This window comes from Chiloscyllium plagiosum, chromosome 23 (genome assembly GCF_004010195.1).
Source record: "Chiloscyllium plagiosum isolate BGI_BamShark_2017 chromosome 23, ASM401019v2, whole genome shotgun sequence".
Classification (NCBI taxonomy): Eukaryota; Metazoa; Chordata; class Chondrichthyes; order Orectolobiformes; family Hemiscylliidae; genus Chiloscyllium; species Chiloscyllium plagiosum.
This window is the reverse complement of record NC_057732.1, coordinates 792,493-811,237: the sequence shown is the minus strand read 5'-3', so window position 1 is coordinate 811,237 and position 18,745 is coordinate 792,493. Positions and strand designations below refer to the sequence as shown.

The window sequence follows — 18,745 nt, the reverse complement described above, 5'->3', positions numbered from 1 at the left end:
TAGTCTTCAGGCTCACACTGACTTTGGCCTCCTCATATGTTTTCTCTTTCAACTTAATACTCTCCTTAACTTCCTTAGCCATGATTGGTTAATCTCTCTCTTTAGAATCTTTGTTCCTTATTGAGAGTCAGGAACTACCTCCTGCAGGAGATGGTGTCATTCTGTCTGCACAATCTTATCTTCTCCCCCCATTTCCTCCCCTAGCAAGATGTGCCTGAGGAAACATTCCCCTCACTCCCATTCTCCAGTTGTGCTTTGTGATCTTCTACATGTTTGCCATGTTCTACACACCACAAAGAATTGGGTTCTTGTTGAATCAAATGTCTTGAAGTTTATCAACAACACCAAGTATTTTCATGTTTACAATATCACAGACCTACATACACAATCTGGGTTTTGTGCTTACTGATATTACATATATACAGCTGATTGACACTACACTAACTCCACAACACCAAGAGTCATCCCAGAATAACCTAGTATAGGACTCCCCATTTCCCATGGTTGTTTTACTGATTCCTCTTGGCCCTGCTAACCCCTGTGCTTCCAGACCCACCACAGAGCCCAGAATCCCTGCACACTCCCACTGATAGTCATTCTCCACACTGACTCCCAATTTCCCCAATGACTGCCTGCTGACCTCCACCAAACCCCATTTGAAGGGCTTTTGCCCGAAACGTCAATTTTCTTGCTCCTCGGATGCTGTCTGACCTGCTGTGCTTTTCCAACACCACTCTAATCTGCAGTCCACACCTTTTGCCCTGTTTCCCAGTCCACCAACTAACCCTCACTCCCGACACTGACTATTCCTCCTTGACCACTCTCACCCCCATAACACTCCCTGCCCCAGTTGCTTGGATCACTTTGCTCAGTGAATAAAATGATGGTTTTTGGGTGTGATGATGAATTGTGCTGACATATTCTCACTCATGCACTGAAATCTTGGTGACAACTCACCTCCTGCTTGTTATTGGAACTGGCTGTCATTTGGAAGCGTTTACACCGTTAAATGATTAATTGAAAAACTGAGTATGTGAGAAGCATCTTACAGCAAGTCACATTGTAGCTAGAAACATAATGGCCACAATGAATGTTTCAGAGCCACACTACACCCCACACCCAAATTTTAAAACTGTTATTTTTTGTGTTCTCTTACAGGTAGCAACCCACTCCAGTGTGCTGTTTTTTGTCATTTCTAATTTGATTTACATTGATCCCATGTACCAATATTCCCTTGTCTGGTTTCTCAATCTCTATATGAACTCGATTGACAAAAGCATTCCCTCTAAAGTGCTCCATGAACGGATACGCAATCTGAATGAGCACTTCACTTATAGGTAATTACTGGAGCTTGGCATTGGAGTTCTGTTTGTGGAGCCAGTGGAGAGATTGTGCTACGTTGCAGTGAGAGGTTAGCACTGGATAGTATCAGCACCTGACCTGCAGGAATGGGAAGGCTGTCTTCAGTCTCTCCAGCCCTGGGTCAGGGAATGAGAAATGACCATCCAGACTACTAGCTAGGATCCCCTTCCCTTGGATCCTTCCTCAACCAGGATCCTCTCCCAGTGAATGATCTTCTCCCAACCTGGGATCCTCTCTCACCCAGGATTTTCTCCAATCTGGGATCATCTCCCAGCCTGCGATACTCTCTAATCCTGGATTCTTTCCCATCCGGGATCCTCTCCCAGCCAAGGAACCTGCCACAGTCCAGAATCCTCTCCCAGCCCAGGAATCTCCCCCTGTCTGAGATCCTCTCCTCAGGGATCCTCTCCCAGTCTGGGATACTCTCCAGCCATGGCTGGTTGATAGGGCAGTAGGTTCAAGTTTGGACAAGGGTAGAGTAGATCCAGTCTGCTGATTTAACATGGCAGCTGCTGGTTTAGAAATTACAATCAGGAATTTGATTAGGGTACAAGCTACTTAGCAGGACCAGTTGAGTTACTGGAATTGTTCAGGGTAAAGCCCGCAATTTTAACACTTAGAGGAAGAGAGGATGGTCAGGCTGAGCGATTGGTGATTTAAAAAACACTATTTGTGACTCCCAAACAGCTGCTTGACCATGTGCTGTGGGAAGGATTCTGGAGCAGCCCCACTACTGATGGGGTTAACCCTTAACTGCTCCTGAAATCAAACAAAGACAACCAACCTCCTGGGGGAGTTCGGAATGAGCATGATTCAGTTTTTATATTCCTTACAGTCCAAGAATGGGCTTTATAAAATTTAAAGATCCCCCGAATGTAGCTGAGTAAGAACAGTCTATCTTTCTTTTTCCAGTATCTACCAGAATGTCTGCCGTTCTCTGTTTGAGCGAGACAAGATGCTGTTTTCATTCCTGCTGTGTATTGGCATTCAGAGGAGTCTGAATCTGGTGAATGATGATGAGTGGTGCTTTCTCCTGACGGGAGGGGTGGCGCTAGAGATCCCATTTCCTAATCCTGCCCCCAGCTGGCTGAAGAACAAATCCTGGGGGGAAATTGTTCGCCTCTCTACACTTCCTGCCTTCGCTGATTTAAAGAACCACTTCTGTTCAAAGGTGAGCGTTAGAACATGTAAGTATACAGAGCCTGACATGAATATAAAGCAACGTGAAGAAGAGTCACATCAGACTTGAAACATTAACTCTTGTTTCTCTCTCCTCAGAAGCTGCCAGGCCTGCTGAGTTTCTCCAGCACATTTTATGTTTGGAATATGAGGGAGTTATTGTTTGGATTGGAAGGACTGTTCATACAAACAACTCCAGGGCTACATTGAAACCAAAAGAACTGCAGATGTTGTAAATCAGAAACAAAAGTTGCTTGAAAAGCTCAGCAGGTCTGGCAGCATCTGTGAAGAGAAATCAAAGTTAATGTTTAGGGTCCAGTGACTTTTCCTCAGAACTGATGGTAGCTAGGAAAATGTTGGTTTATATGCTGTCCCCCCCCCCCGGGGGGGACAGGGTAAGGAGTAAACAATTGGTGGGGATAGAGCCCAAGAAGAAAGGAGTTAATAATGATCTGGCTGGGATGGTGAATAGCTGTTAATGGAGATTGGTAGTGGTTAACAATAGGTAATGACTGTGTGATAACAAGACTTGGTGTTTGTGGTAGGGGGACAGGACATAAGGGAGTTCAGATCCTAAAATTATTGAACGCAATATTGAGTCCAGAGGGCTCTAAAGGGGTTAATGTTCTCCTATTCTACTAATGTCTCCACCATATTCTATTAATGACTGTGAGACAAGGAGTTCTACTCCAGCTTTTGGGCAGAGCAGGTGGATCTGTAAAGCTCCTTGAGGTCATAATCATTCTGCCTGACGCAGTGCAGTTATATTTAATGCTAAAATACAATTTATCTTCTTGGTATCTAAGAACAGTGTTTTTTTTCCCCCTGTTGATATTCTACAGTGGTATATTATCTCCTACTAATTACAGTCAGTTCTTCTATAACATGATAGTTGCATTCTTGTGCAAGAAAAATCACACTTTGGAAACAGTGCTTAAGGTGTTAGCGCTGTGATCGCGTAACATTGGCTGTAACATGATCACAGTATGAATACTTTAAGTACTGTTTTCAAAGTGCGATTTTTTTCTTGCACAAGAACAAAACTATCACATTATCAAAGAACTGACTGTAATTAGTAGGAGATACACATTCATGCTGTAGCAAGTGTCCCCAATTCATCAACTGCTTAACAGCAAATTCCCATTATACCACAACGACCTGTACTAGATTGGCCCAACAAGGACTGTGGCAGCAAACTACCTTAACCAGGTATCACATATTGGTAGAGATGGCAAATATAACTACATACTAAGAGAGGTCATCTGGGAAAATTATCACAATGAACTTGGTATTTTGGGGATAATATTAATTCACTTGAACTAACATCAATAAGACAGATCATTGTCATTTGCTGTTTGTGAGTCTTCCCATGTTTGAAGTGACTGCTGTAGTTTTCACATCACAACAGTGACTACACTTCAGAACTACGCCAGTATCTGGGACGTGCTTTGGGAGATCCTGAGCCTGTGACTTTCCTCTCTAGGTGATGGCTGAGTTGTACAAAGTTAAAAATGACACACCAGGTTATAGTCTGACAGGTTTAATTGGAAACACTAGCTTTCAGAGCGCTGCTCCTTCATGAGGTGGTTGTGGAGGACACAATTGTAAGACACAGAATTTATAGCAAAAGTTTACAGTGTGATGTAACTGAAATTATACATTGAAAAATACCTTGATTGATTGTTTGTTAAATCTCTCATCTGTTAGAATGACCATGATATGTAAATCACAAAACCTTTTTTAAAAAGTTACATTCTCAGGTTAACTGAACTTTTGCTATAAATTTTGTGTCTTACAATTGCGTACTCCACGACCACCTGATGAAGGAGCGCTCCGAAAGCTAGTGCTTCCAATTAAACCTGTTGGACTATAATCTGGTGTTGTGTGATTTTTAATTTTGTACAGCCCAGTCCAACACCAGCATCTCCAAATCGTGGCTGAGTTGGGAGAGGTTCCATAAAAATGCTGTCCATAGCAGCACCTACTGGTCAGAGCTGGTCACCACATTGTTAGAGGAAGCTGTTAACATGCAGGATTTCCACTCAACACCCCAGGGATTTATTTGGCATAGGCTTGGGTTGCTTTGCTTTTGGCTTATTCTAACTGGCAAGCAACACATTAAGAGTAATGAATAGATATTGCTACCTATCCCCAAAGTGAAGAATTATTAGTTCAGTTAGAATCTATAAAATCAGCGTAATGTTAGCATTTTTATTGATGAAGACATAAAAGCTAGATAAATAAAATGGCTAATCCACAATTCAGTTATACAATAACTTGGCAAAAACTTCTCCTAAGCCGATGTGTTCAGCACTGAGTCACTAACCACTGAAAACAGACTTTGTTGGTTGAGCCATGTTGCAGTTGTATAAGACTCTGATGCGGCCGCATCTGGAGTATTGTGTGCAGTTTTGGTCCCCATACTATAGGAAGGATGTGGAGGTCTTTACTCAGCGAGTCGTGAGTTCATGGACTGCCCTGCCAGTAGCAGTGGTGGACTTTCCCTCATTATGGGCATTTAAGCGGGCATTGGATAGGCATATGGAGGATAGTGGGCTAGTGTAGGTTAGGTGGGCTTGGATCGGCGCAACATCAAGGGCCGAAGGGCCTGTACTGCGCTGTATTCTTCTATGTTCTATGTCGATCATCTACTTGATACCGGACTCCAGTAGTAACTGCCCACCTTGTAACTCTGTCATGGCAGGAGACTTTGGGAGCCGAAAATGTGCTGCTGGAAAAGCGCAGGAGGCGCATTCCTGAAGAAAGGCTCATGCCCGAGGCGTCGATTCTCCTGCTCCTTGGATGCTGCCTGGCCTGCTGCGCTTTTCCAGCAGCACATTTTCGGCTCTGGTCTCCAGCATCTGCAGTCCTCACTTTCTCCTAGGAGACTTTGGGAGTATGGTGAAAGCACTCAAAGGGAGATCCTTAAGGTATCCCTAAAGATGTGAAAACATGCCTACTCACTCACGTAAGTCCCTGGTTTGAGATCACACAAAATAAAGAGGTGGTCATTTGGAAGGCACCAGACATATCAAGAACATGTGAAGTCAAGGTAGATAGTGCAGACAAACCTCCCAACAACTCATCTTTCCAACTCTGAGCACTGCCAAACGTGGCAGAGTCTGCAGATTATGCATTGAAGTCAACAACTATCTCAGAATCCATCAAACCAGAGTGCAAGCAAGTTATCCTCATTACCAAAGGACTGCCTAAAAGAAAAGCAAGGAGAATGTAACACACACAACTGGTCCAATGTGGGGCCAGCCTTCTCGTGACAATGTGCTGAAATACATATTTATACTGAATAATGACATATACATAAGTTCATCCAGCTTTATACCCCAGTTGTGCTGCCTCCTATCCTTCTATACTTTCTCATCTCAATCTACCGTCACAACTTCATCACCATCCATCTCTTAGTCTCCCAAACACGAGACTAACTTCCCTTTAAATACATCTTTATTATTCATCCTGACCGTTTCCTGTGGTCTTGAGTTCCACATTCTCACCAGTCTGTGGGGAAAGCAGTTCTTTTTGAATTCTCAAATGGATTGCTTGCAGACTCTAGTGCTGTTCCCCGCACGTTGAAATGCTCTTCTGCATTCACTCTATCACAACCTTTCATCATTTTAGACTGCTTAGTAGGTCACCCGTCAGCCTTCTCTTTTCAAGACAGCAGAGACCCAGGGTGTGTAACCTCGCAGTTATAGAATCCTCCTTCTCAACCTTCTGTGCATCCATTTCTGGTTCCTTTCAAGTAAACAATTCCATGTCAGTAAATCAGTCCCATATTTGGTGAGCCTCCTGGTAGGTTTCCAACACAGAGTGAAGAAGAGCTGCTGGAAAAATTTGCCTATGCCCTGAAACACTTGCTTTCTTGGTCTTGTGAGGGCTGTGTGTAGTCTGTATTATAAGGACTGTCACCCAGTTCTCTCTCCCATGCCCACATGTCTACGTCCGGGAGCTGATTGCTCTCCCAGTCCATTCATTACATTCAGTGGGTAGTATACATACCCTCCACCAATATAGTGGAAGGGGCAGTTCATCTAAGACTCTGGTGGATCACTCAACCTGGAGACAGGGAAAGGGGAGAGCAAATGGACCTGGAGAAATCAGATGCTCATCATAACCTGAACTTTTCTAATTTTGGCATGACAGCCCAACTAACATCAATATTTAAACAGTATCCCAGTACCACACAGCACTGTATTTTGTGACAATAAAGTTTTCACTGACAAGATAGTAACACATCTGGAAGTATAACTCTGGTTCCAATTTTTCTCTCAACACCACCCAATCTCCGTTCCCCATATGCTAACCAATATCCAGAACCGTTTCCCAAGCAAGACTCTGACATTTGCTTGACTGGTAATACGAATGGGCCCTGAATCAGTGCTTGCTAACTGATCTATGTTTAATGTCCTCAGCTCCCTGAATGGAAGAAAATCTATGATTCCTCACAGCCTGAGAAAATGCCTTTACCCACTCCCTGGAACGTCAGTCTGAGCACTTTCCAGTCACTACTGTTGCTACGCTGTATCAGGCTGGACAAGGTTTGTGTAGATTTGAGAAATTTGTCACTTTTCCTGGTTTTACATTCACTGCTATCATTTTAGTCTAGCACTTATGTTGAATTAGACCATTGTTAAATGTTCATCTATCACATCTATACACAAGAATGTACTGGACAAGAATGGGAATGTGCTATTATTTATATATGTTTAGATCAGAGTGGTGCTAGAAAAGCACAGCAGGTCAGGTAGCAGCTGAGGAGCAGGAAAATCGATGTTTCGGGCAAAAGCCCTTCATCAAGAATGGCTTCCTGATGAAGGGCTTTTGCCCAAAACGTCGATTTTCCTGCTCCTCAGATGCTGCTTGACCTGCTGTGCTTTTCCAGCACCACTCTGATTTAAACTCTGGTTTCCAGCATCTGCAGTCCTCACTTTTGCCTACTCTATTATTTACATATGTCATGTGTGTTCCATTTGTTTGTGGGATGAGGTCATCACCGGTGAGGCAACATTTATTGCCCATGCCAATTCTCTAATTATCCAGGAAAAGGTAGTAGTGAGCTGCTTTCTTGAACTGCTGCAGTCCACATGCTGTAGGTTAACCCACAATGCCCTCAGGTAGGGAATTCCAGGATTTTGACCCAGCAACAGGGAAGGAATGGTGACATATTTCCAAGTCAGGATGTGAGCCGCTTGGAGGGGAACTCACAGGTTGTGGTGTTCTCATGTATCTGTTGCCCTGTCCTTTAGGTGATAGTTGTGAGTTTGGAAGGTGCTGTTGAAGTAGCTTTAGATTACATTAGAGTGTGGAAACAGGCCCTTCGGCCCAACAAGTCCACACCGACCCGCAAAGCGCAACCCACATATACCCCTACATTTACCCCTTACCTAACACTACGGGCAATTTAGCATGGCCAATTCACCTGACCTGCACATCTTTGGACTGTGGGAGGAAACCAGAGCACCCGGAGGAAACCCACGCAGACACGGGGAGAATGTGCAAACTCCACACAGTCAGTCGCCTGAGTCGGGAATTGAACCCAGGTCTCTGGCGCTGTGAGGCAGCAGTGCTAACCACTGCGTTAACAAGTTGCTGTAATGCCTCTTGTAGATAGGAAAACACAGCTGCTCCTGAGTTTGGGGGTGGATGGAGTGAATGTTTGTGGATGTGGTGTCAATCAAGTGGGCTTTTTTGTCCTGGATGATGACAAGCAATTTGAGTGTTGTTGAAGCTACACACATTCAGCCAAATGGGGTGTGTTCCATCACTCTCCTGTTTTGTCTCTTCTAGATGGTGGACAGGCTTTGGGGTGAGTTACTTGGCATAGACATCTTATCATCTAACCTGTTCTTGCCGCCACAATATTTATATAACTACATCAGTTCAGTTTCTGATCGATGGTAACCTCCAGGATGTTGATAGTGGGGGATTCTGTGAGGGTGATGCAATTGAATGTAAAGGGGTGATTGTCTCTTGTTAATTGTCTGGCATTTGAGTGGTGTGAATGTTACTTCCCATGTGTCAGCGCAAGCCTGGATATTGTCTAGGTCTTGCTGCATTTCAACATGGACTGCTTCAGCATCTGAGGAATCATGAATGGTGCTGAACGTTGCGCAATCATCAGCGAACATCCCCCACTTCTGAACTTGTGATGGAGGGAAGATTATTGATGAAGCAGCTGAAGATGGTTGGCCCTACGAGACTATCCTGAGGAATGTATGCAGGGATGTCCTGGGGCTGAGATGACACATTTCCAACAACCACAACCACCTTCCTTTGTTCCAACCACCAGAGGGTTTGCCCGCTGACACCCATTGATTCCAGTTTTGCTAGGGCTCCTTGATGCCACATTTGGTCGAATGCAGCCTTGACGTCAGGGGCTGTCATTCCCACCTCACCTCTGGAATTCGTCTGTTTTGTCCATATTTGAATGAAGGCTGTAATGAGGTCAGGAACTGAGTGGTTTTGGTGGACCCCAAACTGGGCGTCACTGAGCAGGTTATTGGTGAGCAGGTGCTGCACAACAGCACAGTTAATGACACCTTCCATCACTTTACTGATAATCGAGACAGTAACTAGCTGGGTTGGATTTTTGTGTATGGGACATATCTGGGCAATTTACCACATTGTCACATCGATGTCAGTGTTGTAACTGTACTGGAACAGCTTGGCTTGGGGTGCAGCATGTTATAGAGCACAAGTCTTCAGTACTATTGCCAGAATGTTGTCAGAGCCCACAACCTTTGCAGTATCGCATTATACTTTATGTTAACAAAGCTTTAAACTAATTCAGCCCTGGGGTTCGGAACCGAATTTGTAGCTCGAGTATACAAGTGGATGAGAGTAGTGAAGTCAGAACTAAGATTTCAAGATCGCAAGAAGGGCACTGGCAGGCAAGAAGTTGGTTTGAAGTGTGTCTACTTCAACGCCAGGAGCATCCAGAATAAGGTGGGTGAACTTACGGCATGGGTTGGTATCTGGGATTTCGATGTTGTGGCCATTTCAGAGACATGGATAGAGCAGGGACAGGGATGGTTATTGCAGGTTCCAGGATTTAGATATTTCAGTAAGAACAGAGAAAATGTAAAAGAGGGGTTGGTGTGGCACTGTTAGTCAAGGACAGTATTACGGTTGAGAAAGGACGTTTGAGGACTCCTCTACTGAGGTAGTATGGGCTGAGATTAGAAACAGGAAAAGAGAGGTCACACTGTTGGGAGTTTTCTAAAGGCCTTCAAATAGTTCCGGAGATGTAGAGGATAGGATAGCAACGATGATCCTTGGTAGGAACGAGAGTAACAGGGTAGTTGTTATGGGGGACTTTAACTTTCCAAATATTGGCTGGGAATACTTTAGTTCAAGTACTTTTAGATGGGTCAGTTTTTGTCCAATGTGTGCAAGAGAGTTTCCTGACACAGTATGTAGACAGGCCAAATAGGGGCGAGACCCTCCAATCCGCAGGAACTGATCCCGAATCTATCGAACTCTGGAAAATAATCACCAACGCATCCACGATTTCTCGAGCCACCTCCTTCAGTACCCTGGGATGTCAGGCTTTTCCTTACTACCTTTTGTAAATAGTAGCGCTACATTAGCCAGTCTCCAGTCTTCTGGCACCTTACCTGTGGCTATCAATGAAACAAATATCGCAACAAGGGGCACAGCCATCATTTCCCTAGCTTCCCTGAAATAGGGCCACAGTGTGAGCAAGTTTAGGAAGCACGAAGAAGTTTGTAGGGATAGAGAGGTTCATGTCGCACAGATTCTCGAAGGCGGATCCAACCAAGAGAGTGAGCAAGGGTGTATGGCATCTTGGACTTAATAAGGACAGATATTGAGTACAAAAGCAAGGAAGTTATGCCAAATCATTATAAAACTCTGGTTAAGCCCTGTTTTAAAAAATTCTCAAGGTCAGGTTCGTAGGAGAGTAGTCTGACACAGAACAAACGACCAAGAGGCGAGTCTGCTAGAATATGAGCATTTTATTCCCCGCAGCGTCGCCACAACCAGGTCTCATACTTACAACGGGTCTGGCTTATACTCACTCTACATGTTACCGGAACTGGGAGCCGTCAGTTCTCGTAGAGCGGTTGCCAACAACCCACGCTCGGCGGTTAAACGTAACCCCGGAGCAGACTCCCCGAACTGGAGACTTTTCCAGCTGATATACTCTTTTCCAGATATAAACATTCATGTGAACAGCAGAGCAAGGCTAAAAAACACATTCCATTCTGGTTACATACAGATAAGAAGATTCACACGGGGAGGTGTGTAATAAGATTCACACGGGACTAAGCAACACCTCCATTCCGGTTAGATTCACACATGTATTGGGACATAATTTTTAACCGTTTCACCACATTCCACTGCTTGGCCCAATACATGTGTTACATTATGATTCACACATGTATTGGGACATAATTTTACACCACAAGCCCTAATTGGAGTACTGTATCCAGTTCTAATCACTGCGCTTTGGACAAGGGAAACAAGGAAAAGCTGATGGTACAAGAACGAAGTGCTGTTTTAAAGTCTTTGAGAAGAGATGCAAGAGGGATTTGAGGAGAATGTTTCTGGCAAGAAGTGGTAACAGCTTGATCCTTACGAGGAGTTGGAAGCTGAAACAACGAGTGATTTCAAAATGGACATTTGAAGACAATAAATCAGCTGGCCAATGAGGATTGAGCAGAGGGATTATTTGCATTGCTCTACAGCGAGCCAGCAAGGACATAATGGGCTCCTTTGATGCTGTAATCGCTCACCAGACATGCTACTCAATACAGAACTCTCACTCGCTATGATTGAAAATAATTAAATCTGTGCTCGGTTAAAAACAGGAGTACTATCTCCGTGTAGTTTAATTTGCTGAACTTTTTGTTGATTGCTAATTTTTTATTCCGCAGATGATTCCCGCCATTCAGCAATTCATCACAGTGAAAATGGGTGCAGCTTACATTGAGCCTCCAACCTTTGATCTCCAACACAGTTATAAGGGCTCCAGGCATTTCACTCCACTCATCTTTGTCCTTTCAGCTGGAGCTGATCCCATGGCCTTACTGATGAGATTCGCTGAGGAACAAGGTATTGCCAATTATCAGTGACACTGTCTTACTTAGAAAGTACAGTAAAACTTCGCTCAACAACAGCAAAGTCTTGTATTTACATAGGGCCTTTAAAGTAGGAAGGTGACCCAGGGCCTGCACAGGGGTGTGTACAAAGCAAACTGCAATCTACATTACACAAGGGAATGTTGGGGAAAATGACTCAAATCTCCGTCCAGAGTTTTCAGGAGCATTGTAAAAGATGAGTAAGTGATGGAGAGCTTAAAGAGGGAGTTCCTGAGTTCATGATCTATCAGCTGCTGAAAGCATGTAGGGTGATAAAAATTGTGAATTTGCAAGAGGGCAGGACTGGGGAAAACAGGAATTTTGGATGGCTTCAGATCAAGAAGAGGTTAAAGTGGAGAGTTATTTTTTCATTCATTCAACTTAAAATGGGTTTGTCACAAAAATTAAACATTCTTAAATTGGGTAGTTAGTCTACTTCCTGGAAAATGCTGACAATAATTTTGAATAGCTATACTGAATTATCAAAAACACAGGAAGTGCGGGAAAAACCCAGAGAGAAATTGAGTTAAAACTTTGAGTTTTAAAATGTGACTCTTATTCAGATTAGTGTCTGAATATGAGTCTTATTCAGAACTCTGACTGAACTATTTACTGGTTTGATTGTTATACAGGCTGCGTAAATTAAGTAGTTCCTGTGATTTAAATGATGCCTGGCAGCTGGTAACTGTAGGTTAATTTGAACAGTCTGGATATTGATCCACAATTAGCAGAAACTTGCTGCGCAGACAAATTTGACTTGGAGGCAGTTTTGAAGGTAGGACCAATATTCTATAAGCACAATATTTTATAAACTAATGTAAAACATCTTGCCATTTCTTCATTGTCTCTGGATCAAAATCTTGGAATTCCCTCCTTTGTGGATCCACAAGTACTGCAGCGGTTCAAGAAGGTAGCTCACCATCACCTTCACAAGGGCAATTAGGGATGGGCAATAAATGCTGGAAAGCCAGTGATGTCCTGTGAATGAATAAAGAGAAGAAAATCACAGTTGTGTCACAAAGCTAATCCTTTTTTTTTCTAACAGCTGTTCATTGGCTCAAGGAGAATCTGTCTGTGATTTTTTTCAGAGGGGCAATAAATCGGGCCAGGTTCCAATCAGTCTGGTTTGGTACAGAGATGAAAAGGAGTTTCAGAGGCCTTTTGTTTATTTGTAAACATATGAGACTTCAGGCCAAAGTGGTCATGCTTTAGAAGTGACCTCTATAAAGAGAGGGGAGTGGTCAGCTCTTTGAGCTGAGCAGTTTTAGTTCTAGTTCAGTCTTGAACTAGGAAGTTCAACAGGGAGCTGTGTGGAAACTCTCTCTCCTTCTGCCTTCAACTTCAACCTGTAAACATGTGTTCCATTTCTACTGGTTTTTAAAGGGAGTTTGCGAACTGGGACTGTTGTGTGTATTCAGAACAGCATAACTAAGTCTAGTTGGATAGGTTGAGTTCTGGAGAAGTTCTTTATTCCGTTCTTTGTGTTTTATTGTGTAATTTTTTGAATAAAGCTTTTGCCTGTTTTAAAATCTAGTAGTCAACCTAGCTATCTTACTCCGGGTAATTTTCATTGTACACTTACTGAAACAAATTGCAAAGTTAGGTCTCGGGCTGCCTGCTTAAGAATGTTTTGAGTGGTCTGGCCTAGTCCATAACAGTTGGTTTTTTTTTGTTTGAAATTCAGCAATGTTTCTTCCTGCTTGGCCAATTACAGGCAGGCTTGTGGAAACACTAACCCCTCACTTCCAGGCAGAACTCAAATCAGAATTTCTGGTCACTAAATGAAGCCCATGTAATGTTTCTTGGGTTGGGCACACATCCCAATCGACATTTTATTTTAACCTGTGATCTAACATATTATGGGAAACCCACTTAATATTTAGTTTTGCAGAAAAATGTCAGAAAGATCTGCTCCGCAGAGTTTGACAAAAATGTTCATTTCCTCAAAGCCTTTCATTTTTTTTATTTGTTCACAGAATATGGCCATCACTTCATTTATCATCTTTGCCCAGGAGAAGCTGCCCTTCTTGAACTACTACAGCACTTGGGCTATAGCTGTACCCACAGTAATGTTAGGGACTTTCAGGATTTTGACCCAGCAACAGTTAACGAATGGCAATACACTTCTAAGTCAGGATGGTGTATGGCTTGGAGCGGAACCATGGTGTTCAAAGTATCTTTTGCCCTTGTCCTTCTAGAGGATAGATGTCACAGGTTTAGAAGGTGCTACCAGAGAAGCCCTAATGAGTTACTGCATTTAGTAAATGCACTGGTGTTCGGGGAAGTGAATATTGAAGCTGGTGCCAATCAAGCAGGCTGCTTTGTCCTGGATAGTGTCAAAGTTCTTTAATGTTGTGAAGAGTATTCCATTACACCAGTGTGTCTCTTGTGCCTTGAAGTTGGTGGATAGGCTTTGGGGAGACAGGGGTTGAGTTAGCGGCTGTTGAATTACAGGCCTCTGCTCTGCCCTTGTAGTTGCTGTATCTGTATGGTTGGTCCAGCTCAGTTTCTGATCAATGGTAACTTCAAGGTTGTTGATATGGTGGATTAAACAGTTGTAGTGCCAAGGAAAATCAGGGGGTGGTTATTGGATTCTCTCTTGTTGGAGATGATCGTTGCCTGGCATTTGTGCGGTGCAAATCCTCCTTGACAGTTTAGATTTAGATTACTTTAGATGACTTAGTGTGGAAACAGGCCCTTCGGCCCAATAAATCCACACCGACCCGCCGAAGGGCAACCCACCCATACCCCTACATTTACCCTGAACCTAACACTACGGGCAATTTAGCATGGCCAATTGACCTGACCTGCACATCTTTGGACTGTGGGAGGAAACCGGAGCACCCGGAGGAAACCCACGCAGACACTGGGAGAACGTGCAAACTCCACACAGTCAGTCGCCTGAGGCGGGAATTGAACCCGGGTCTCTGGTGCTGTGAGGCAGCAGTGCTAACCACTGTGCCACCGTGCCGCCCTAAACATGAATATTGTCCAGGTCTTGCTGCACTGGACATGGACTGCCTCAGTATCTCAAGTGTCAGCAATGAACATTAGGCAGTCATCAGCGAAAATCCCCATTTCTGAGCTTTATGATAGACGGAGGAAAAATTATGAAGCAACTGAAGCTGGTTGGGGAAAGGACACTACCCTGTAGAACTCAAGAGTCTTGTAGTGCAGTTGTAATGTCACAACTCTGAGCCAGGAGACCCGGGTTCACGTCCCTACCTGTTTCAGATGTGCGTAATAACATTCCTGAACAGGTTGATTGGAAAATATCTAACCTGAGGAAATTCCTGCAAGCTGTCCTGGAACTGAGATATTTGAACTTCTATTCAACCACATTCATCTTCCTTTTTACGAGGTAGTGTCACTGTAAAAGAAACAAAGTGTAGATTATTCAAAAGACAAGTCTTAAGTACTGTATCTGACTGCATGGAATATTCACAATAAAATAGAGAAGTAGTACTAGATAAACTAATGGAGCTAAATGTAAATAAATCCCCTGATGGCCTGCATCCTAAGATCTAAAAAGAAGTAGCTACAGAGATAGTAGATGCCTTGATTGTAATCTTCCAAAAATCCTTAAGCTCTAAGAAATACTGGTGGTTTAGAAAACTGTCAATGTGACATGCCACAAAAGCTTAGGTCATAAGATAAGAGTCCATGATGTTGGAGGTAGTACATTAGCCAATTTGATATATTTGTGCCAATGAGCAGGAAACAGCAAGTGGAGCTAAGGGGTTCTTTATCAGACTGGCAACATGGAACTAGTTGGGTTCCACTGGGATCAGTGTTGGGACCTCAACTGTTGACAATGTATATAGATGACGTGGAGAAAGGAAGCAATTGTACTCTAGCACAAAAATAAATGGAAAGGCAAGTTGTGAGAAGGAAAGAGACAGAGTTTACAGAAAGATATTGGTAGGCTAAGTAAGTTTGCAAAAGTTGGCAAATGCAGTACAATGTGCGAAAGTATGAAGTTGTTCCTTTTGGAAGAGAGAACAAATGAACAGAGTATTTAAGTGGAGAAAAAATGCACAAAGCTGCAACCAAAGGAACTTGTGCACAAAGTACAGAAGGCTAGCACAGGTGCAGCAGAAATGTTGGCCCAGTCGTCAGGGAACATTCCTGAGCAACATGGAATGTTGACCCAGATTTTAAGGTTTTGGAATATAAGAGCAGGAAAGTTTTACTGCAACAGAACAAGGTGGTAGTGAGACTACATCTGGAGTACTATGAGAACTTTTGGTCCCCTTATTTAAGGAAAGATATTGGAGAAAGATCAGAAAAGGCACAATTAGGATGATCCTTGGTTTGGAGGTATTGCCTTATGAGCAAAGGGTGAACAGGGTGGGATTCTACTTATTGCAGTTCAGAAGAATGAGAGGTGATCTCATTGAAATATGTCGGATTCTTAATGAGCTTGACAGGGTAAATGCTGAGAGAAGGTTTCCCCTCATGGGAGAGTCTAGGACCAGAGGCATAGTCTCAAGATAAAGGAACATGAATTTAAGACTGAGATGAGGAGGAACTTCTTCTAAAAGGGGGTTGAATCTTTGGAACACCTTGCCACAGAGAGCTTCACAAGAGTCATTGTGCATATTTAAGGATATAATACACATTCTTGATTGGTAGTGGAATCGAGGATTACAGGGAAAAAGCAGCAAAGTGAATGTAAGGACTGTCAGATCAACCTGTCATGTTCCTATTCAATGATAGAGCAGGCTCAAGGGGCCAAATGGCTACACTTGTTCCTATCTCTTCTGATCATATGATCTTAACACCAGCAATGCCTCCAGAAAATGTTTCAATCCAGCTGCAGTCCAGGCAGTCCAATATCAGTATCGCCACTCAGACCAACATGTCAGACAGTCAGTTGGGCAGGCCCACATTGTCTGCATGCCTAACACAAGACTTCCAAAACAAGCTCTCAACTCAGAACTCCAGCATGTCAAGTATTTACCAGGAGAACCAAGGAAACATTATACATGCTGCCCTCTAGATGCATTCTGGTCTAACTGGAAGAGTATCTTGTTATAAACACGATATAGTTGATTGTAACATGTAATTAGTTGCAGAAATGCAGAGATCAGTTATGTTATTACAGCAACTATTAAGAGGGCCGAATCGCAGGTCTGATTCCTTTAAATCCTTAGGGTATCTCCCACACTCCAACCAGCTCTCTAACATTACTACATTGGATGGTGCTTATGGCAACAAATCACTATTAATCCTTTCAGACCTATGCAACAGCACCTCTCTACAGTTTTCATAAATTAACCTCCAACTTTATAGATTTACATAATCGAACTCTCAAAATCCTGTCTCCTCCTCAGATTTCACAATTTTTGTTTATACGCTTCCAGAACCAGCTCATATGCATCAACCACAGTAATTTTAACTGTGCTATCTGCAGACTGTCTATCCGAAACAGTTGAATATATCTCCAATTTTTGTTTTCCTACCAAAACACTTTGTAATAGGATTATCCAAATTTCTTGTATCACTGAGCTTTCAGAGCAATTTTCTCAAATAATATGTAATATATTTCATCTTATCCCTCTCTGAGTTTTGGCATGAGTCAAATATTCTTTGTCACATTAAAGACAGGTATTAAATCATCAGTCTGCTGGTTGTTCTCTGTTCATGTAATCAAAGCCTTTCTCTATCAAGTTCAAATTGCCAGGCTTCACTTTCTCTTAGCAATTTTCTTTTTTCCTTTTCCAAGTTTGAATATAATCTTTTATATTATCTTTTCTCTTTCCACTTTATCTTCCTTTATTTCCCTACAACCCCACCCCTCCACCAACCCCGCTCCCCCAAACCTCCTTTACCACCCCTTTCGTAGTCAGAATTTTTTCTATATCTTGAAGTTCAATTGCTTCACTTGTAAATGAATCCTAGAGGTCAGGTTATATGTCACCTTTACTTCCTCAAGATCCCCTCATTGAGTTAATACTTCAATAATTTCTGCTTTCATAATGCTAACATTTTCCCCTATTTCCACCTTTCCTGCCACTACTTTTAAATTTTAAATTATTTGATGTAAGGCACTTAAAGATGCATTCTATATTTTAAGAAAAGTTTCAGCAATCAGCAAAGCCATTTTAATTCTTCACTAAATGGAACAAGAACAACTGAATTCTTCTGTTCATATAAGTGCTGGCCAAATTTATTGTAGAGATTTGTGCCTTTTAAAAATAAATTTAAACTATTAGTTGAAAGAATGACAAGACAAGATTTTTGTATTTTACGACCTTCACTGTAATAAATAACTAAAAACACCATTGATCAAACACTATTTACTTTTTGTATGCAACCTATATTTTCAACTACAGACAGAAATGTTTGTCTTTTACTCCTGTCAGACAGCACAGTCTCGACTAGAATTATAATGGTTCCTTCAAGCAGTCCACAGGTGCTCCCCATTTCTAAAGCTGTTCCAATTTTCTGGGGTAGTATCTTTGAAAGTCAATTCCTGTTCACCTTGGAAATAAATAGACAATTTAAAATGTAACTGTTTACTACCAAGCATTCTCAAGATTTTTCTGGAATTTTGGGGAATTGTTGGTACACAATGTCTCCAAACATAAACACCCTGCACCTTCTTCCCAGTGACATAGCTGCCCCCTCCCTTAACCTGTAACAATGAAGCCATCCCAGCTTCCAATTAAACCTGTTGGACTATAACCTGGTGTTGTGATTTTCAGCTTTAGAACAGATCACATGATCCCTGCATTTCACCCTTCTTTTAAAAATACAATTTCCAAACAGCATAATTCACAGCAAAACAGACTTCCTGCAGACATAACCATCAGTAACATAGAAACTTTGCCTATAAACCTCAGAATGGTTAACAAAAATTATAAAGGCAATTTTCATTAATCTGGATATATAAACTGTGATTGCAGCCTGGGTAATCCAAGATGGAGGACTGGAAAAAATTGTGGCTGTAAGAACTTCTCCTTTCTTGAGATATTGTCAGTGTTGAAGCTGATCTCCTCGAATTCTAGCTGTTGCATTGTTTTGGAACTTTAGGGAGGAAAAAGCATCAAAACAATGGCACTTTAAAAAGGAGGAAGAGAGAC

The 18,745-nt window shown here is 42.5% G+C and overlaps 1 protein-coding gene across 1 annotated transcript in view; it reads left to right on the top strand.

Annotated features, from left to right (window-relative positions):
- Positions 1-18,745, top strand: part of LOC122561437 (dynein axonemal heavy chain 3-like) — a 466,282-nt gene that overhangs the window by 403,150 nt on the left and 44,387 nt on the right. The window contains exons 58-61 of the mRNA XM_043713180.1: positions 1,159-1,337; positions 2,275-2,533; positions 6,969-7,094; positions 11,454-11,631. Coding sequence (XP_043569115.1) covers positions 1,159-1,337; positions 2,275-2,533; positions 6,969-7,094; positions 11,454-11,631 — 742 coding nt within the window. The remainder of the gene's footprint in view (positions 1-1,158; positions 1,338-2,274; positions 2,534-6,968; positions 7,095-11,453; positions 11,632-18,745) is intronic.